At 36.4% G+C, this 23,585-nt stretch overlaps 1 protein-coding gene across 1 annotated transcript; it reads left to right on the plus strand.

Annotated features, from left to right (window-relative positions):
* The first annotated feature begins 766 nt into the window (after nucleotides 1-766).
* On the plus strand, nucleotides 767-21,290 carry LOC587966 (partitioning defective 6 homolog beta). Its single transcript, XM_787670.5, has 3 exons — nucleotides 767-1,205; nucleotides 13,754-13,976; nucleotides 15,681-21,290. The coding sequence occupies exons 1-3, from the start codon at nucleotides 1,107-1,109 to the stop codon at nucleotides 16,508-16,510; spliced, it is 1,152 nt and encodes a 383-aa protein (XP_792763.3). The 5' UTR covers nucleotides 767-1,106; the 3' UTR covers nucleotides 16,511-21,290.
* Nucleotides 21,291-23,585: the final 2,295 nt, after the last annotated feature.

Raw genomic sequence — 23,585 nt, forward strand, 5'->3', positions numbered from 1 at the left:
TGATAATAATAATAATACAGTAGAAGTCGCAGTAGAATAATAATAATGATATTAATAACAATATTAATGAAAGAAATAAAAAATAAAAATAACATTAATGGACAGAAAGAGAGACATTTTATCAACATTTATGTAGCTGTGATGCCAGGATCGGAGAGACAAAGAAGGAAAAGATTGAAAAGTTTCAAGGTGACCTGCGAAAAGAACTGGGAAGGCTGTGGAATATCAAGACATGTGTAGTCGCGCGCTGTGGTGGTTGGTGCATTAGGCATAATCACAAGCAATCTTCCTAAACTTCTGAAGAAGATTGGGGTTACCAAAAAAAAGAAGAACTTCTGCAGAAAGCAGCTCTACTTGGTTCCGCAAAACTCTTACAAGAAGGATTTGAGACCTAAGCTTAGCTATGGGTTGTAGCTTGACTGAGTTGCTTCTGTATGCTAACGAGATGAAACTAGTATTGTTCAAGCTGCGATATTGATGATATAATAATTGAAATAATATTAATGATGATGATGATGATGATGATGATGATGATGATGATGATGATGATGATGATGATGATGATGATGATGGTGATGATGATGGAAATACCGGTAGGCAAACAGCCTTAGGCCAAACGTTTCAATAGCGGTGTGGTGGAAATGGGAGCAATCAATTAGGGCGCCATCTTGATCTTTCAACGGCATAAAAACGGCAACCTGTAAATTCGATTTTGTACGCCCAGTTATGGCAGTTTTGCAAGGCGTGTCAATTATGACTCAACATAGTCCCGCCCACAGCATTCACGATTAAAATGAACGAAACTGTTGAAATGACAGACACTCATATTTATTCCATCTATGTAGGAGCACGTTGATAAATTTTTTAGCGTTACAATCACTAGTAAAAATAGTGGTAAAAATTAGGGGTCGATCCCAACTTGACTGGTTGGCGGAAGTAATTGGACGTTGGGTCCATATCTGACGTCACATATAAGGCCATCGCTGTAAATATTGTGTGTATTATTACAGCCACCGGTCTGTCAGTCTTGAATTTGATTACCTATTTGGAAGGAAATAGGAAGCAATAGGATTACAATTTGCGGAATTGATGATTTCCCGCTTCAAATGCGGGACTCGGTGGGCATCATGGCGAAAAATGGATCCACGACAATGCTCAATGGAAGCAATAGATGGGCAAAAGGACTGAAAGAAATTAAGAGCAAGGTGAGTATCGATAGGAGAAATCGGGCGGTGTTCGCCTGCACAGTGCAGGGGGTGGCATGGCGTGTACACACGCTCTTGTCTTGGCTTGCATTTTGGCAGCCAGGCCAGAAACAGATAAACGTTAAATCGCCGTGCATTAGCTTCCCAGGCGACAACCTTAATCAGTTCCTGGGGAATATAAGGAATCATGTGATTAATACTTTCACTGAGGTGAATATTACGAAGTAGAATCCAGGCCTAACTTCAGCAGGGAGCTCTGACGCCAATGGCGAAGCTCCAGTCCAGGGCCTGTTTTTGAAAACGATTCAAACAGCGAGTTCGGTCACATTTTTTTGGCAATGTAAAGAGGTAGGGCACTAGTTCAGCATCATATCCAGACTTTGACCCGTAACTCTGGTGTAAAACATAGATCTACTCAAAATCAAGTAAATATTCGTAAAATGTGCAAATAATGGTCATGATTTGAAAGTCGCCCGCCCGCTCGCAACCCAACATCAGAGATGCCAAGTTCAAAGATCGGCAATGCTTGACATTTTCATGATTCGGCGCGCAAGCACGCTTGCGAAGGTATAACACACGTATAAGGTATAGCATTTTTTCAAAATCTAGCGCGCGCGACGTGCGTAAGAGCATTTTCAGACCCGAAAAATGTGTGATGTCATGCCTTATGCGTGATACTTGGTAGCTCTGCAACATCGGTATGCACTTGTAATTGTTTGGCATTGTGCAGCGGTTTGCCGTGAAACCTGTGAGAAATTTATCTGAAAAATCCTCCAAAAAAAATAAGGAAATTGACACGAAACAGATAAGAATCATAACATATTTTAAATGATTATTTGAACATTTCATTGAATATTTACTTCATTTTGGGTATGTTTTAGTAGGGTATCTCCATGCCAGAGTAACAGGTAAAAGTCTGGATATGATTCTGAACTAGTGCCAGAGCCAGAGTAGTAGTTACAATTTTGACTTACAATGTTTTTCGACTCCTCTGAACAAGCTCTGAGCATCTTTTTAAACACTTGAAATTATAGTTTGAAGAAGTCTTTGATGGGAAAAAGGGTGATTCTTCGTCCTAACCATAACCTGACCATTCATCAATATTGTATCGTTGATTCAACATGGCGAAGAAATAGTACCGGTACACATGCGCGGTATCAGCGCAGCAAATATGAATATTCTTATTATAGAGCGCCGTTCACTCAAAATTGCTGAATATGCATGAATCAAAGAGACGAGACAGCCCTTCTCAACCTCTTGCATATTCAGCAATTTCGAGCGAACCCAATGTACAGTGTATTTTTTTTCTTGAAAAAAAGGGAAATGCTTTGAATTTTCGTTTCCTCTCCCAAGATTTACATAAACCTACAGTGTAAATTGGAATCAACAACACTGTCATTATATCACCTTGAATATTGAAGTATTCAAAATTTGTACTTCTGTACATACCCTGTACTAAATACATTGTAGATACATGTACATGTCCAGGTATGTACATGTACAATGTACACATGTAACCGATGAAACCTAGCTTCATGTATTTTTGAATAGGAAAAACATGTAAAAACCTGATTACTCTATTTTCTAGCAAGGGAATTTGAGAAAAATTAAAGAATATCATTGCTCCCCCCCCAAAAAAAAGTAGGCAGTCTCCCATGATATTATGCCACATGTACATGTACAGTACATGTACATGTATAGTACGGTACTTGTGCAAACAGCGTTTTCACTGGGTGCCTATGGTGGCTCTTTGAGTGTCTACCGATCCTGGAATTTTGAACCTTGATCAGAGAAAGTCAGGGAATTATTTTTTTGTGAGTGTTTATTTGTTTAATATCATGCTTTGATAGTGATGTACAGTGTACATGTTAGCATGTTTTATAGTCTGATACATGTTTGTCTGTTGCAACAAAATGATTTCCAAACCAAATGTGCTAAGAGTTGCCAAAATGGCTTCATGTAAATAGAATTTTAGCTTTATAATTTCAGTTTGTGTACCAAATATCTCTTTGTAAGGAAAGGGTGCGGTATTTTTAAAGATGGTTACCGGTATACAGTGGACAGTCAAGGGCTCAAGGCTTTAAAAAGACGAACAGATTTATTGTAAATATTGCAAAAGTTCTAAGAGTAGGTACAGTACATGTAGATGGATGAAAACCCATTTACCTTTATATCAGAGGGCTCCTTGAAATCAAATAGTCAATCTCAATTCTTCACAAAGTATACATTTAATTATATTTAATTATGTTAAATTATTTTCGTTCTCTGTAACTTCTCATGTACTTTCTTAAGTTTGATGTATTTATCTTGTTAGGTGTCTTGAGCATCTCTTGGGGTGGATATGTGCGCATTATAAATGTTGTTATTATTATTATTATTATTCTGTACATGTACAGTAGTAGATACAAATGTACATGTAGGCATTTTTAACGCTATGATTGACCGAAGGACTTGTGTCGACATGCTGGTGTAATCTTTTGAATTTTTTCAGGGAAGTATGTAAGTAAGAGAAAAGGGTGGAGGCCCATCATAAAATTCCTTCATTATCAGAAGTCCAATGAAGCAGGTTTGTGTATTAACTGAGCTGTGGGGAATGCAGTGTAAACAATGATGCACTGCAAGAGTAAATATTGAGATCAAAGTTCTCAGAATCATGGTAGAAAAGAGGACCACTTCAAAAGTGGGAAGTGTTTGAAACCGCCATCAGTAATTTCGAACCACATCTTAAGTCATATTAAGCATAGGTGATTAAGAAGAGGTTTGCTTTTAAGACACGTAACAACTTTTGTCAACTTTGTTTTGTAGTGATTTTCACTTTGCATTTGTAGGCTGTGACTGTAAATTTACATGTAATTCACAGTCTGCACTAATTATGTATTTACATTGTAGGTGTACAATGTGCATTTCTACTATGATGTAGTACACATTGCATGATACCAACAACAACAACAATTGAAAACAAATTATGATTAATTATTTAAACATATGTATGGCCTACACCCAGTAAAATAAGATTGGTTGATCAATCTGTAATTGAAAAACAAGTCAGAAAAAAGGTTGGAACCAGCAGGACTAATTGGATGTAAGCCAAAAATATGTTTATATAATTGAAATTTCTCCCAGGAAGCATTACATTTATAACAAATTATGATTAGTTTTAATTTCTATGTTTTTATTATTGATGATAGCAGTAGACACTGACAGGACATGGACATGATTATGGTTGTTTTGTGTGATTTTTGTTTTAAAGTAATTTTAAGTATTACATGTATGTAATGGAGATGAAATTTGACAGTTCCAAAGACAAGAGAGTCAAAATAAAGAAAGGGGGAAAAAACCTATTAAAGATAATCTAATACATGTACAGTACATGTAGTGCTGGTACCTTCATTGAAATGTACAGTGTACATTGTAAAGTGCTTTACTTTGCCACACAAGTGATGCTCATGGTCAAACTTGCACTTCCCAACAATGGCCTTTTCTCTATCTTTAAGCACAAAGCACACATTCTCCTTGTAGACCTTAATTGCTTTGGTGATTACATGATACATTTCCAAAGTATCATGAGTCACAGCTCATTTAAATTGTAGCCCATCTGAGCTAATGGTGTTTAGGTAGGACTACCATTGTATGGCTTTTCAGAACTTCTCCAAACAATCCTATTGTCCACCCGAATATAAACATTGCACTTAAAAATATCAAAGGTCTTTTTAGATTGAGGGCAGGGAGCAAAGATTGTGTATACACTACATGTCATGTACATTGTACATCTTGGCAGTTATTTTGTTTTTTTCTTAAATTGCTCTTGAAAGTATTAAGTTCATTTGCAGTTTTATTTATACCAGCAGTTCTCTTATAAAAGTGAGGGAGGCTGTTATTCATTTCAAACAAATAACTGGTTCACCAGAGCTTCCTAAGATTCAGCACATTTTCAAGTGTGTAAAATGTTCGGTTAGAGTATTGTTCAAATTTTTGGATCATACTTGAACTTTAAAAAACTCCGGCAAACACAAAACGAGCTGCCCCCAAATTGCTTTCTTTCCTTTTCTCCTGAAAATAGATTTCTTGTTCACTTCCAAATAATAGTTCTAAAAGTTCAACTCCAGGGTGTTTGTCGATTTTGTATAATATGACTAATGCTTGTCATCACACTCCAAATTCTTTCCCAGGATATGCTTTTACAGTGGGCATTATTTCACCAAACATTCCTTCTCATCCCTGAGTGAACGCCGATACAATGGCGAACACAAGGAGTCCTTTATAATCACCACACTGCATATGACTGTTGTCATTGGCAAGTTTTCTCAGCCTATTGTTGCCCTACCATTGTGTGGAATTGGTGACCCTTGTTTGCCGGACAAAGCCCGTGCACGAAGAAGAAGAAGAATGAAGAATCCACAGGATACCGTGGTGATGGAATATAATGGGAGCTGGCTATAAAACTGACAAACCATACATTTTTGGGTAGACTGTTGTTGAAAACAAGATTTTGGGTTTCGACTTTTAAAGTTCACAGGAAAGAAATTACAATGGCAGCATTATTATACTTCCAAACTATATTTTTATAGACCTGTGTTGATAAGTTTTAATAACAAGACAATATTCTAAAAAACTGATTAATTACAGAATATCAATTCAAAAGGATGGCAGCTATACTGAAAAAAATTGTACCTTTCCAAAGAAAACTAAATTTGATCCAAAAATAAGAATAAATACAGAACATTCATCAGATGTTATTATGAAGAAATATAAAGACAATGACATCTGCGTAACTACCTAAAAAATCATACTTGTTTAGACTCGATTTAAACATGCAGGACATTCATACATTGTAAATGATAAGTTATTTTCTTTAATGTTAGCAAGATATAAAATTATAAGAGTGAATAAGAGTGAATTATGAGAGTGAATTTTAAGTTTATCAATATACATGTACATCACACATTGGAAATCCCTTAAAAATTCACTACACATTTAAAGCCTTGCACATGCCTCTACATGTTCATGTACAGTACATGTAAATGTTTAAAGTACCGGTAATTGTTTCTGGATGTGGATTCATATAAAAGGGTTCATAGAAAGGGGCCTGCAATACAAATTTTTACCATTCTTAGTGTAGACAATCCATAGCGATAGCATGATTGACATGATGTGGGCGTGTCTCCCAGACTATGTAGGCCTACATCATGTACAATGTAGTCCTACATGTGCATGTACATTACATACACATCATTCCATAAAGAGCTTTATGGATTATGGCTGGACAGATTCTATTGTGATTTGTAACAAAAAAACAATCCCAGGAACACTCAACAGGTTGTATTTTCCTACATTTCAGGTGCCCATCAGACCATAGTGGGTTCAGCCCAAGGTGTCTGTTATTACTGGCTCACACAAACATGATAAAGTACTGTTAGAAAGAAGAGAGAGAGAGAGAGACAGACAGAGAGAGATACATGTAGCCTTCATTTAGACTAGCAGCATTCACCCGATGGCATAGTTGTATAACAATTAGCAAAGCGCCTGTTTTAGTGTTGTTTTGAAAGAAACTTGATAAAAAATCAGGGTCCCACTCTAGTCTAAACATCATTTCAAATGAACATTGTATAACTGGGTGGGGCTTATCGTAAACTCCCATTAATGACTGGTCAGCCTTCATGTCAACTACTCAACTGACCTCATCAAATAATTAGTTTCTTTATACGATGTTGTTTTCTAGTCTGAACCCTCCTTTGGTTTCATGGTGATTCTTGATGCAACGTTGCTTTGGTTTCATATAAACCATACATTTTCAAGTAGTCTGAACAGACCAATAGTCATGGAAACTAAACAATGGCTGGCGATGGATTATGTTTCTCAGTGTTCCACTGGACCATTTAGGAAGACAAATAGGTGTTGTTGTATTTAATTCATGTGTGAACCGTGACACAGTGAAAATTGATACAGTTGATAGATACAGCTGTACCTGAGCTGTGGTGTAGCTTACAAATATTGTACATGTAGGTTGTATTGCTATTTTGCATCAACTACAGTCCTATATCGGCTGTGTGTTCAAGCACATGCAATCATCATCAATAATGTGATATTTCAAGTAGCACTTTGTTGAGTGACTTTGTGGCATGTACTTTTGGATGATTGAATCATACATGTATTGTAGGTTCTTGTTCATATTTCATGATTTACACATATAAGTTGTTTTTTAAAGGAAAAGGCAGCAGCACTACATTGTAGCATGTTACATGTATAGTATAGTCCAGAATCTCTCAAATAACACAATCTCCCCCTGCTCCCCCCCCACCCCCCTCCCCCACCTGCTGCAAACTGAAGATGCCCTGTTCCTGTTCCTGATTTTGTCCGGTGTACAAATTCAGGAACATGTCATCTTTGGATTGCTGCGGATGGGGGGAGGATTGTGTAATTCTCGCTACCCTAAATAGGTACGAAAATCTCGAAATTCGCGAGACGAGGTAATTTTCACTCTCTCGGGTCGTCACTACAACTTCCGGTATAGAGTCCCATCCCGCTGGCGCTAGCGCCTGTGTTCGCTGTGCAGAGTTTTCACGCACGCTAAAATCGATGCCAATCAGTGTAATTTGTACAGATTATAATATGCAATGGAAAGCTTCGGGCAGAATTAGTGACTTTAGCACAAAAGGCCGTTAAACTCTACCGTGAAAGAGAGGGTTGTGATCACGAACGCCTGCACAGGAAGCTGTAATGTCGAAAAGCTATCCCATAATGCAATGCGCGTTTTCAGGATTTTCCCCGGATCTCGGCAGAATCGCTATTTGGGGTAGCGAGAATTGGGAAGATTATTAAAATACTATCGACCAAATTTTGGACAAGCTTTGTGCAGTAACTGTAATAGACCCTAAAATGTTTATTTACATGTTCCTGATCATATTTGATTATTCAGCTTCGCCAATCTGTTGTATCATGGCATCCATGACAAACTCTAAAACATTGTATGCATTCTTTTGATGGCCTTCAAGATTTTTTATGCATGATTCATTCTTTCGCTGCATTTTTAATTAACATTCCCTAAATCTCTTCTTGATTATTACATGTACATCCAGTCTTGTTTATACAGCCTTTTTCAAGAATGGAACACAATCGATTCTCCCAGTTACTTCAGCCCTTGAACTTTTATGAAATCAATGAACCTGACACCCTCTTAGAGAGATTTGAGCATCAACCTACATATACATGTATTTGTAGGCCTACATGTATATGTACTACTTGCATGTCCAGTTTCACATCCTTTTTTGTACTTTTGCCATGTGCTGTGTGGGTCTAAATTAGTATTTTATCAATGCAGCATAGCTCACTACTGTTGCAATGTTTTTCCTCACACTGCCTGCTCATTTTCACGTACAGGTGTATTGAATGCATTGTGCAGAATATATCAAAAAATGAAATGAAGATCTTATAGGTTTTGAAAATGCATCTTGCAATTTATTTTGTTATCCCTGCCCATTAAAATAAAAAAAAATGATGGGTCCACATTTTACTACACTGTACAAACTACAAAGTTTTCTGATGTAAAGTGAATGAAAAAAGAGCTGTTATTCTTTTTTATGCCTCCGCCACCGAAGGTGGTGCCGGAGGCATCATGTTTTCAGGTTGTCCGTCCGTATGTCCGTACGTCCGTCCCGTTTGACCGTTATCACAATATCTCAAGAACCATTTAAGATTTAAACTTAAGACTCGGGAATAGTATTTATCGCCATAGGAAGACGATCTGATTAGATTTTGGAGTACGTAGGTCAAAGGTCACAGGTCACAGAGGTCAACTTATGAAATTCCTTGTATTGAGTTTGTTAGCGCGATATCTCAAGAACCATTTGAGATTTAAACTTCAAACTTAAGGATAGTATGTATCACCATAGGAAGACGATCTGATTAGATTTTGGAGCACGTATGTCAAAGGTCAAGGGTCACAGAGGTCAACTTATGAAATTCCATACATTGAGATTGTTATCATGATATCTCAAGAACCACTGGAGATTTAAACTTCAAACTTAGTGATAGTGTGTATCACTATAGGAAAACAATCTGATTACATTTTGGAGCACGTAGGTCAAAGGTCAAGGGTCATAGAGGTCAACTTATGAAATTCCATACATTGAGATTGTTATCATGATATCTCAAGAACCACTGGAGATGTAAAAACTTCAAACTTAAGGATAGTATGTATCACCATAGGAAGACGATCTGATTAGATTTTGGAGCACGTAGGTCAAAGGTCAAGGGTCACAGAGGTCAACTTATGAAATTCCATACATTGAGATCGTTATCGCAATATCTCAAGAACCACTGGAGAATTTTCACTTCAAACTTAATGATAGTATGTATCACCATATCATAATATCTCAAGAACCACTGGAGATTTAAACTTCAAACTTAATGATAGTGTGTATCACCATAGGAAGACAATCTGATTAGATTTTGGAGCACGTAGGTCAAAGGTCAAGGGTCACAGAGGTCAACTTATGAAATTCCATAGATTGAGATTGTTATCATGATATCTCAAGAACCACTGGAGATTTAAACTCCAAACTTGTTTAAATTGCTCTATGGCGGAGGCATCATTTTCGACTGCGCGCAGTCAAAATTCCATCTAGTTTCTTCCAAAATGATCCCAATTTTTTTGTTCATGAACAGATCTATAGGCATGTCCCTGTTCCTAAAAAGTGCTCTCCCATGTAGATGACTGTACATGTACAATGTACATGTACATGTACATGTAGGTTACATAATTTGTAGATACTGTACATGTACATGTACATGGCTTGATATTCAGTGCATTTCATGTGTATGCACTGTAGGTACATGTACATTACAAACTGTACAGGTAGGATTGATTCATCTCATTTACAACTCTTTAACCCTTGACCCCATAAACTCAGTTAGGATTAGGGATGTTGGGTCCTGAGGCCATCAGAATGTAAATATTTATGGCACTTAGCAGGTCGCCATAAGATAAAACAACCTTGTAAAGCATGCCACAGTGGTTAGAGAGGGTCATAACAGGAATGTTGTGCTGATAAGGTGTAGACTTGATGTTTAGTATTATTGATGACTCCAAGCTAAGATTTGTAGAGCTTTCAGAGGCTTTACATGTCCATGTTGTAGGTCTACAGTATGTGCATTGAGCTACAAAAACTCACTGTAAACACAGTCAATTTCATAACCAAAGGGCCTTTAAAAAAAGGGGGCTTGGAGGGGGTAGGGGGGGGGGGGGTTGTTAGGGCAGGGATTTGTGATATAAATTTTCCATACACTGTATATTGTATATTAAAGTACATGTAGTCTTGCTGTACGTTGTACACATTGACCTCCTGTGGCTGTGTACTTATTGTTATTGGCATGTTCTTCAAAGTTCAAGCTTCAACGTAATGTTTGGACACTGGTAGTATTCAAAAAGAAGTTTTATTGTGAATATTATTGTTATTTTTTATTAATTGTGTTGTTGTTTTGACTTTTGAGATTGTTCTTCTTAATATTGTTATCACCATTATCATCATCACCATCACCATCACCATCACCATCACCATCACCATCACCATCACCATCACCATCACCATCACAAAAAACACATGTGAAGAAACTCAAGAAAGACTCAACTGATCTTATACCTGTGTGCTCCAAAACAAGACTCACAGCTACATCTATTCTACAGTGTACATGTATGACAGTTGATGAAACAAGATCTCCCTCGTCAAAGTTCTTGCACAATACGCACCGATTGAACTCTGGCACCGAGGGTCCAAATGTCAACATTTTCTGCCTTGACAGAAACGAGAAACAAAGCCAGGGCTCCTGGTGGGAGAGTGGGTTGTTTCTGCTAGCGATATGCCCTTTCACTCAGAAATGCAAATCCAACCATAACAAATCACTGGGCTGGGAGTTGCTGATAATGTCTCATGTTCGCCTGGATAATGAGGCTGATATTTTATTGCCCAAATCTGTAGATGGTCGGTAATTTACATTCTCTGAGGATAACTTTTAACTGCTTTCACTTTCAATTTGCCACTGAAAAAAAAAGTGCAAGCCTATTTAGGCTAGCTACAGTACATCAATTACTAGTACTACTAATTTGACATACTGTACATGTAAAATATGATAAGCAGAATGAAATGCATATTATACAGCAGTCTCTGTCCGTTAAAAAATCATCATTATTGCTTTGTAAATCAAATTAAGAAATATAAATATGCAAAACCTGTCACTTAAATTTTAGGTTTTCTTTTACAATCATTTGGCAGCATAACAAAGTAGTAATATATTTGTATACATTTAGGGTTCTCTGTATGAAGTTTTTTCTTAGCTTTGACATTTCTTGTTAACTTGTTATTTAAGTTAAAATATGTAAATATGATATTAAAAAATGTAAAATTAGTCAATCTAGGTCCATATATGCAGTTACATGTACATGTACAGTGTACATGTAGTTATTGCACTATGAACCTTAAATTATGAATACTGATGCACATACATTAGTTCATTACTTCATTTTGCTTGATCAAAATACTATAAATGGCTTACCAGTAATCAGGTTCATGCAGAGTACATTTACACTACATTGTACAGTACAGTACAGTGTTCGAAATACCAAGTGCTGTTGAATAATTGAAGTATCGTTATTACTAATCGTTTTATGTTGGCTCCCCATCCATTTATGATCTCTGATGCAAATAGTTGGTGCTTTCATATTAAGAGTTCATTAATAGTTCATGCAGACAAACGAAATATATACGGTACTGTAATTAGCCTACATGTATGTACATGTACATGTACATCATGGTAGACCTACAAAAGTACATGTACCGGTTCTGTACATTTTTGTTCATGTACACTGCACACACAGTACATGTACCGGTATATGTACAGTGTACATGTACTTTGTGATGCATAAATGTAGGCCTACAATCCTTCCTAATGTAGTTTACATACTACATGTTTGTACATGTACAAGTTTACATACACCAGGTGGAAAAGCAATTTATTCTCACAACTTCCCTCATTCCTGCCAACTTTTCACTTCAAGATGATATTCAAGTTCGGTCTGTGTTTAGTGTACATGCATACCTGTACATGCGTATCACTAACCATTCTGATACAGTACATGTACGGTATACTTATTGTACATGTATGTGACTCCTGATAGGAATGGGTGCAGTTGTGAAACTGTGAGTTACAGTGATGAGTAACATGTTTATTTTCCAGGTGAGGTGTAGTATGTAAAATTTCAGGCCTAACTGTATCATGAGCCATGATTTTCCTGTGCAAGTACTGTGTGATATACATGTACATGTACATGTACATATTGTACATACATGCAACAACAACAACAACAACTTGTTGTGCATTTCATTTTGAAGCATATGGAGTTCATCATGAACCACTTCACCTCCACAATCACATTTCAAAACACTTGGCACTATAAAAAACAAACACCCACACAACGTGTTGGTAAATGATTGTACACACAAAGCCTGATGATGGATGGCAGTGTTTTAGTCTGACAAGCCAGTCAGCCAGTCTGGTACAGGGGGCGGGCTCTCGGAAAAGGAAAAACAGCATTCCCTGCATTCCATTGTGTTACAAAATACATTCTCCCATGACAAATATTTGGTTGTACTCATTGTATTGTGTGCGGTCAGGTAGAAGTGTGTGTATTTCTGTTATTGTTGAGAAGTGTTGTAGAAAGAGTGCATTGTTCTGCATTGTAAGCAGACTAATGATGACTATAATGTGTACCGGTATGCAGATCTAGTTTTCTTTTTTTCTTTATTGGTTTATTCTGTGGATAATAAGGTTTCTCAAGATGCATTGGAAATTGAATTATAGTAACAAATAAAACACTTCATGCCCATGTATACAATGTATGCAGGTGAATAGTGTTAGACTGAATATGAAAACATATTTTATAATTTATTACATGCAATTTCACTGTTATCTGATTTTAAAATCATATTCCTTAGTAGTACATGTAGTTCTAACTTCTAGTATGCATGAACCTGTAGGGTTGTAGGCCCAATATTTGCATTTCTGCACGATTTGCAGAACAATGTAGAATCACATACATAATGTTCAAATACAAGTACCCATGTGCCTAATAAGTGATTTCAAGATAACTGTTATTGAACATATCTCTTAATACATTTGTACACTGAACACCTTACATCTGTGTAGTATTATACATATCTACATGTATGTACTCTGGACTCTTTTATTTACATCTAAAAGCCAGGGGCACTATACACATACATGTACATGTACATGTATACAATACATGTACATGTAGGCCTACACAATGTACTTGTACATCTATTCAGTTAACTGTTGTTGTTGTTTCATGCTTTCTCATTCATTCTTATATTACGGTAGATCATTTTATACACCTTTAACTTTTTATTTATTTTTGTATGGTATTAAAACCATGATTCTTGCTCTTCACAATTTAAAATACAGTTATTGGTACATATAAAAGAGGATTATTGCTTATTTTTACTGATCACTTGCTTCTCCTTATATCCCCAAAGCTTGATGCCGAGTTCAGGAGATTCACCATCAACCCCAACAAAGTAGGCACGTATGAAGACTTCTATGCATTCCTGGAGCGCATGCACCATCTTGGAGACGTTCCTTTCCTGGTAGGATACACCGACCCTCAAGGTGACCTTCTCCCCATCAACAACGATGACAACTATCTCAAGGCCCTCACCTCCTCCAAGCCACCCCTCAAGATAGTACTACAGAAGAGAGGTTCGTGCCGAAGATTAATGTTTTGTATTTGTAGAGCAGAGGTGCCAAAAAGTACATACCGTATTTGCCGGCGTATAGGCCGCAGCGCCGTATAGGCCGCACCACCGATTTTGACATTAAAAAAAAAAAAAAAAAAAAAAAAAAAAAAAAAAAATCATTTTTGTTGTTTTTGTTGTTGTTTTGCTGCCGAAAACCCACGCGTGGAAGGACCTTCAATTAACATCGAGGTGCAGTTAAAGGCGCTGATTTGTGCTTGTAAACTTGTCACAAATAATAGTAACAATGTCGTTTTTAGAAGAATGTGTAAGATCATTAATGTGAATTAAAAACAATAAAGTACCTATGGTACCAGTGGTGTACCTTGTGGTACACCATTTGTTATAGAAAAAAAATTTGAGGAACTATTATTATAAACTACATATTGAGATCTATTAGAAAGATTACTTTCAAACCAAGATGACAGTCAAATTTTAGTGTTGTTGTAGTTTCCGAGTGGTGAGTCAACACACTGATTACTAAGCTGGGAGACATTGCCAGGCATAGCGCCATAAATCGAAACTAAAAAAAAAAAAAAAAAAAAAAAAAAAAAAAAAAAAAACTTTTTTTTACTCTTTCGCCGCATAGGCCGCACCCCGACTTTTTGATATTTTCTCTTCCAAAAATACTGCGGCCTATACGCCGGCAAATACGGTATACTTTTTTTCAGTATTTCAAATTGAAAGTCAGAAGTATACAAAGTATACAAAATGTTGTAGGTTACATGTACATGTGTATAATAGAATTTTGAAATTCAGCATGTTTTCTGGGAAATGGTATATACATGTAATAGGGAAATGGCATATAATACTAGGGAATGGGCAGTTTCTATCTACGCGTATTATCCGGATAAATACACATAAATACACTGCTCCGATTGAGCAGGTTAAAAGGCCGTGAATAGAAGTTCATCAAACTTTGGTTAAGGTCACCACAAAGTATTGTGGGACTGCCGGGTCAACCTGGGATGTTAGTGTCGGGATCCGATTTACGGTCTCTCTCCGTCATGTGCACTCATTTGGAATAATAATTTTGCCTGTGAATGCATCACAGCTCTCACAGCCATTAATGATAGCGTAAAAGGTCAGTTTCTATTAGGCAAAATTTATCCCTTAGTACACTGTACCTTATCAGCCATTAACCAGATAATTGCTTCTGATAGAAACATGCTGATTGTCTTGCCCTCTAACTGAGAAACATTGATCCCCTCAACAAAATACTGATTTTTCAGTCACAAGTGTTCTAGAAAAAGATAGCAGCTTGGATAGACATGTTGAGGTTGAGTTGATTTTTGTTCCATTCCATTATGGATCATCTGGTACAGGTTCATTACTTGCAATAAGTCTATGATACAAACATCCTGTGGTAAACTCTGTATAGGATTCAGATTAAAATCAAGAGGAACACAATAACATACAGATTTGAGACTTTGGGGGAAAAAAGTGTTAGAGTATTCACTTTCTTCAAATCATTCCCTAAGCTCATGAAGATTGGTTTTCTGCTGTACATTTTCTCCCTATACGCTAAATGTATTCTCTTCTCTAACAAGGAATTGAAACTAATTTTGTTGAGTTCTCTGGACTCTGTAAGAATGATCCTGATTTCTAATGGATTGCTCTAATCTTTTGTTTTTATATTTTTCCTTGTGTATTTCCCTTTGTCATGTAGATGAAGTCAGTGAAGGAGACATTCAGTATGGTAGCACGATACCCAGGAGAAAGAACAAGATTTCTCAGTACTTGCAAGCTTCTCAATCACCAAAGCCTCTCAAGCCCTTCAAAAATATCGGCCTTCCTCAAGACTTCAGGAGAGTCTCTGCCATCATAGATGTAGACATTGTACCAGAGACTCACCGCAGAGTCAAACTTCACAAACATGGCTCGGACAAACCTCTTGGATTCTACATCCGGGATGGAACAAGCATGCGCGTGACGCCTCATGGACTCGAAAAAGTGCCAGGAATTTTCATCTCGCGCCTGGTACCCGGTGGTCTTGCCGAAAGCACAGGCCTCTTGGGAGTCAACGATGAAGTGTTAGAAGTAAATGGTATTGAGGTTTCTGGGAAGACGTTAGATCAGGTTACGGACATGATGGTTGCCAACAGTGCCAACTTGATCATAACGGTCAAACCCGCCAACCAGCGGAACACGCTGTCCAAGAAGAAGCAGCAGCATCTTGGGGTGTCGTCATCGCTCTCGCAATCCATGGCTAGTCTGGGAAGTCTGGATGAACTCAGCGATGAAGACGAGGTGCAGGACCACTCTGAGAAGCCCGCGGAGACCGGTGGAGATGGCGAGGAGAAGGGGAAGAAAACGGAGGAGACAAAGAGCGAGAAGATGGAAATGAGGGAGCATCACGGAGAGGGGGATGTGGAGATTACAAGGGAGAAGAAGGTACCCTCTGAAAAGATTTTATCACAATCCTCAGAGAAGATCAAGCAACCGCCAGACGATTCAGAGACTAATGCCATTAGCGATAACGAGGAGTGCACGCTATGAGAAAAATCTCTTTCTAGACTGAATAGTCAAGACTCGTAATATACAAATGCACATTGAATGGGTGTTGATGATTATGGTGATGATGTACTATGCAGCAAGTGGACATTTCAGAAGTAAGATGTGACATTGTTCTTCTTTAGTTCATTGACAATCCAGGCTATCGAAGGAAGCTTGTGCACCATATTTGGGATACCAGAATGATGCTTGCAATGAGATTAAAAAGAAGGAAGTTTTAGTTCCAGACAGAGGACAGGTGTGGTGGTAGGTATCAAGGATAACATTCCGCTCCCAAGAGACCTTTGAACCGAGATGTCCCATTGTAGGTCTGGTGGATCGGTCTCCCAGCTACATATTATCAGGCAGGATGCGAGAAAGACCAAGGGTCAGATGGGGTCAATGTCCCAGAAAGGTATAAACAATGCAAGAGAAGTACACAAGCCCATGGGAGCTATTTTATACGATAGCATGGTAATGAATTTTGCTCATTAGAATAAATACCCAGATGATGAAAGATTGCAAATGTATATTTGGTACATATTTGAATGATATGAACAATTTCTAGTTTATACATGTACATGTAGTTCACCCTGGGAATATTCCTCTGTGTACAATATGTACAATGTAATATTGCTCATAAAAAATGGGATTAAGCTATTTTTTTGTTAATGTGGTACTACAAAGACATCTGTATATTTTATATATTTTCCTTTTGCTCACTACATGTACTTGCTATATATTTTGATAAAGTACATACTTTTTTACCCTGGTATTATGGAAGTATTAACGTAGTTTGAGGTTTGATTTACTTTTTTATGTTGAAATAATCAGTCCATTCCACCGTTTTCCTAAATGGTTCTATGAATGTATTTAGACTTCATGTTAGGTACATGTGCATTTTGATTTAGTTTGCAAACATTTATTTACAACAGTAACATATAATGGAATGTGACCCTATCTGATTTACCTACAAATTAGCTTTTGGATTCTTTTGGAACAATAAGACTTTAACCATTGTGATGCCATCACAGTTTCTAAAGGTGGTACAGATATGGTCATTACTAAGAAAATATTCTTCTAACCATAACAAACAGACATGTGTTATTTCTGATTTTCTGCCACTTAAAAGTCACAGAACAAGATTTAAAAGATTCTTGACAGTTTGTGAAAAAATAAACTAAAAATGAAGATCAATGAAACTATGAAAAACAATAAGTAACATTTTAAATTTATCATCAAGGAGGAGATACTATAATCTGGCTTGATGCTAACTAGGGTCAGATGAAAATATGGGTCCCAAAATTCACTCCAAAAAAAAAAAAAATCCAAAATGCAAGAACGTATTTAAAGCTGGCTTTTAATAGATTGACCCCCATAGTTTTATTTGGTTCCCAAAGAAAAGAGTTGTTGACTTTAATACAGAATGTTGAAAATGTAGAAAAAGTGGTAAAAAACGAACAAGTTTTCATGTATTACGTTACAAAATTTATCTTATCTTTAGCATTTATTCTGGTCAGTACATGTACATGTTATGAAAAGTACTACATAATGCTATGTCTATAGTTTGAACATTTCTGTCCATTTTGATGAAATAATTACAAATGCTTTTTATGTGTATGTTGTACTGATATTAATGTACAGTTAGCATTCCAGTAATATGAATTGCACTTTTGATACAATTGAATGAGGGATGATTATAACCCTGTACTAATATTTATGTCTGATACATAGTGTGTTGCATTTGTACAGTATCATAATCTGATATTTGGACACGTAGATAAAGGCAGTACTCTCTGTATTGAAAATAGTGATATATTCAGGTTGATCGGATTAAATTGAATTGAATTGAATTGAATTGAATTGTATTCATTCAATTGAATTAAATTAAATTAGAAGAAGAAATGGATTGATAATTATGCCTATAACTAACTTCATGGAATTTCTCAAGAAAATCAATCGTGATTCTAAAATATTCGTACAGTGTACGTGCGTGAGAAAAAAAGTAAACTAGCCGTTGGATTGATATAAAAATTAAGATAACAAATACTATGGATAAAAATCATCAGCCTTTTTTATGATAAAGAAACACAACTTAAACTTGCATATTATAGTCTGGTCACAAAGGTTTTCAGGAATTTAAATGTTTTAGCATATTTTAATGAATTATGCATGAATTATTAAACATGTATATATATAAAATCTGAAAATACTGATTGATTTAGTAGAATTTTTTTTTTCCTTCTTACCGGTAATCCCATATTCGTTTTTGTCATTTGTTAGACATGCTTAAAACCAGCTCGCCTATATTCCTATAATATGACTGTGTGTGAAATACAATTCCTTACCTTTACTTCAGATTGTTCAGAATTGCGAAATATTCGCAGGTTGGGAGATAACCAAAAAAAGATAAACTGTGTCTTCAGGAAACACCTTGAGTTTTTTTCAGCCACGGAGATGTATTCAATGAAGTTTGCCGATAAATTGCATGATAATATTCATCAGTATCCTGCCCACAGATTCATTATGGTCACATGTTTTGACACCCTTTTGTTCCTACACTTTATGGTAGCCCCAGAATGATAGGTGAACAGTTTTTAAAATGCCATTATAAAGCTGTGCTTCATACCTTATACTACCAAACTTTCTCCAAGCGGACCGATAACTTGGCCATTTTGTGTGTAATGCCAAATATTTGTTTGTAGTGTCAGTCATAGACGTAAACTGGGGCATCCCTTATGACTCTAAATGATGCGGTAAATTGCTGCGTTAAAAAAAATAAAAATGGTGACACTACAATGTATGTAGTAACACAGAGCTCAGTGAGGAGCTTTGTCATGCGCAGTTTGGGGGGTGGATTTACTGTGGCATATCAGAATACACTGTAATAGTAGGAACAAAAGGGTGTCGGAATGGCTAAGATAAAAAATGTATAGTTAGCTTTATGTATATGTTACTAAGCACACACATTAATCATCATAAGCACTTTTTCCTCTAAATTTTTTATTCTATTCTAGCAAAATGTTTTAAATGATGTGTGACAATTTCCTCATGCTCTGAGGTATATTCTTTGCATGCTTCGGTAATCGAAATGTCTGAATCACTTTTTGTTTGTGAATCAGTAACCAGGAAGATAAAAGCACATGACGTAGACTGCAGACATGACTTGCCTAAAACAGCTCATAGGCATTGGCATGCCATAAACTTTCCACTAGCAAAAAAAAGAAAGAAAAAAAGAAGAAGTTTTTGAACGGTAAAAAGTATTATACGATGATCTGGATAGGTTGACCTATGTTAACCAATATAGGAAGTCGTAAGGAAATATAGAAAATGTGCTCATTTGAAATCAAACAAACTCAAAGAAGCATGTCAAATGTCATTTGCAATTATTGCATCATTTACAAAATGTATTATTTGATAAAGATCATTACATGAACAATTGAACATGTATCTAGTCTTGTTGTCTCAATGTCATTTGCATTTTCTATAATTTTCTTCTTTTTTATTTGCCTCCCCAAACCCATGTTTAAATGTCAGATGGTGGGAGTTTTTTTATTAAGTAAAGCAGTGCCTTATGTTTCTATTTCTCTCATCCAAAAGTGCTAAATAGATCTGACTTTGTGTCACTGTTATTAATTGCTGCAAAATCATTTTAAAAATGTGGTAACTTAGAAATTATACTATCCCCCATGCTATATGCCCAAGCACTATTTAGTCATACTGGATTGCACCATAATACGTATATGTAATTGTTTTTTTCATTTTTAGATTGGCAGACAAATGCTTAATGTCACTTGTCACATTGTCTGTAAAATGAATGCTAAGAATATTTGCCATTTATTTGGCACAATACTTAATTCACAATTTAGGTTAAATTGCACAATACTTCTGAAGTCACTTTGTAGATTCACTTTACCGATGGTTTGTTGCCAGCATTACGAACAATGTCAGATAATGTTATATCTACTTCCTTTGAGCAGCTCATTTACATGTAGTCACACATGTTCAGAGGTTCTAGTGATTTGTAATGCTTTTTATTTGTCTATCTTTGTTGAATTGTGCACAATCCATGTTTATTTCTCATGTAAATTAATGTATTCTCTGTCTCTAAGGTAAATGTAAATCATCGGGTTTGATTTTAATAAAATGATTTTTTTAAATGGTGAAGAGGCCAACTTTTAGGTATCTTGAAACAGGTAGAAAATCCTAATGTAACTGCATTTTTCATTGCCACACATACAGGTAAACATTCATACTGTATGTATCTGATTTCACAATTAATGTATTCAGTCAATCCCCCAATATTCATTCATATTTCAGAGTCCATAATAGAACTCATGCAAGATTTCAACATCAGAGGGTATCATCAAAAAGTATCTTTAAAAAAAAGTATATATAGATATATATTGTCATACCTCTGTATGCTTCTGTATTATTTACCGGTACAATTGCAAATGTATAATGATCGTAATCTCCTAGTGTTTACTACCGTGATGGTCATGATCGTACTGTGTACTATGTTATTGTTAACCATGCAGAAAAAAAAAAATAAATAGATAGGCATTAATGAAAACAATGGCTAAAATATGTATAACTTTTAAGAAATTATCAAATCTGTAAATTCATTTGTTACCTCCTACCTAAGGCTAAAGATGTTTAACATGTACAAATACATTGTAATTAATTGCATGTTACATAGTAAAATATTTTTGGAACTCAATGTGCTTCCATGTTGTATCAATTGAATTGCAGATTCAAGACAAGACAAACAGAAATGATATGCTTACATCTTTGTACTCTATAATTGTATTCATTTCACCTAAGGTCACATGCTAAATTGACGAAAATTCATTATTGGTGTTATTTATGTCAAGCATTTGTTTGTGCAGTGGAGAATTTGAAGAAGAAGAAGAAGGAAGAAAAAAATGTAAATATTGCGATATCATATTTTTTTCAGAGGCATTTTCTAAAATAGTAAGAGAAATGGAATCTAACAGATGATTCTTGAACCACATTTTTCAGATAATACTGGTAATACGCAGTGATATATTCGAGGCTAGAAGGTCAGAGAGTCAGGCGTCCGATGAAAAACATCACCTTCCTTAGGTTTTTTTCTGTACAATTGACCCGGTCCAAAGTCAAGCCAAGTCCATTACAATATGGCCTTGAGGCCAGACTCGACTATATTGCTGGTAAATAATATGGCATTATGTTTTATAGTATTCCTACGAGAGATCAAATTCAATTAGTTTAATTGCTTGTCGGGTGTGTAATGATTAGACTCATACCATGATACATGTACTTCAATATCATTTTGTTTAATTATAATGTACTTAGCAGGTTCTTTGTTGTGTGATCCTGTGCAATGTGTCTGTGACTTCTGTCCATTTATTTCATCCCAAACTGCAAACCTCCTGATATGACCACTACTAAAGGTATTTATAAATAACAAAACTATTTTTGGATGAAACAAATAGAAAAGAAAACAGATTCTATCGCACAGTACACGTTGCTCGAAATCACCATTTAATTTGGAAGCTTGTGGATGTAGGATGTACTGTCTGCACTGAAAACTGTTACATGATATTCTGGCAAGAAATCAACTCACACTTGTGTAGATACCTTGCAAAATGAACATCACCTATCTTGGCAGTCTGTAGCTGAAAACGTGATACATGGAATAGAAGACCAATGTTCACAAAATATTTAACACAAATGCATTACTCATCCCCAAGACATCAATTTTGACAACGTTGTGTTTTTAGAAATGATGGACATAACAGAGATAAATGTATGTGTATGATGTACATTTTTGTATCACATTCATGAATACATGTCACTACAGTGTAGATCTAATGGGATAAATATTCCTGTTGGGTTTATACGTGTATGTATTAATACTTGAGTGGAAGTTTCATTATTCTGCACTTGCAAACACAGTCAGACTCATGCATGCAATGTAATATGTTTCTATACAACATGCTCTAACCCCGGTGGGGTCACTCAATGTGACTTCCGGACCGCATGATCGTTACCAAAATCGCGGAAAAAGGGGTCAATTTCAAGCAATGTCCGCAGACAAAATATTCCTCGAAATAAAGAAAATAGGGGTGCACAGGTGTCCCCGAAATTGATAAATAGGGGTCAGGAAAAGGGAAAAGAGAAAACCGGGAAGGGAAAAGAGGAAACCGGGAAGAAAAATTCTCGGAGCCGAGTCTTGTCCTTGAAATATGGTAAAATAGGGGTAAATTTGCGAAAGTGTCCTTACAATCTTATAAGTAGGGGTATTCCAAAGTACGATTTTGTCCTTGTTTTGACGTAAAAAAGGGGGTTAAATTTCACAAAATGTCCTTGAAATTGACCGCAAAAGGGGGTTATATGCATTGGTGGTAACGGTCATACGTGTCACTCTTTGCAGGGGAGTGACCCCACCGGGGCTCTAACAAAGTATTTTTTTCTGAATTAATGTGTGTCTCATAAATGACACATCTCTAGAATATCCGTCTACGCCGGAATACTGCTCATACCAAGGGACTGTAAACGTGTATCATGCAAATTCATTTTCTCCCTGATAATTCACCACTAGTGGTGTGTACCGGAGAACATGTCCACACGTAGTATACCCAGATAAATGCAACAGAAGTGTAACACGAGAATGACTATAAAGTTACACCAGGGATGTGTTCCTTAGTTACCGCAGCTCGCAGACTGCACGGTTTTGGCAAATTCCATGGGAGTGGGAAGAAACTATGTCCCCTCGGTCAAAGGGGGGCGCCGCTACCTGTTGAGATGTTCATGACCTTCTCCCTCGTCTAACCACACTAACGACCTTTGACCTTACCGAAACGAGGGGATTAGGGCATACAGGTGTGGTGATATATTTAGTGCCTTTATGGGGGAAAAGTTGTCAAAGAATCTGTAGGCCTTTTTTGTAGATATTTATGGAGATATTATCACTATGGCATGTGGTACAAGAGTTCAATGTTTTGTATGTAATTGGTTTATGTTCCACTGTGTATTTTTTTATATTGTGTGTTTGGCATATTAATTTCAAGCTATACCCTTTTTGAGTGTTTTTCCT

Source organism: Strongylocentrotus purpuratus, unplaced genomic scaffold (genome assembly GCF_000002235.5).
Source record: "Strongylocentrotus purpuratus isolate Spur 01 unplaced genomic scaffold, Spur_5.0 spur5_scaffold_8, whole genome shotgun sequence".
In the NCBI taxonomy this organism is placed as follows: domain Eukaryota; kingdom Metazoa; phylum Echinodermata; class Echinoidea; order Camarodonta; family Strongylocentrotidae; genus Strongylocentrotus; species Strongylocentrotus purpuratus.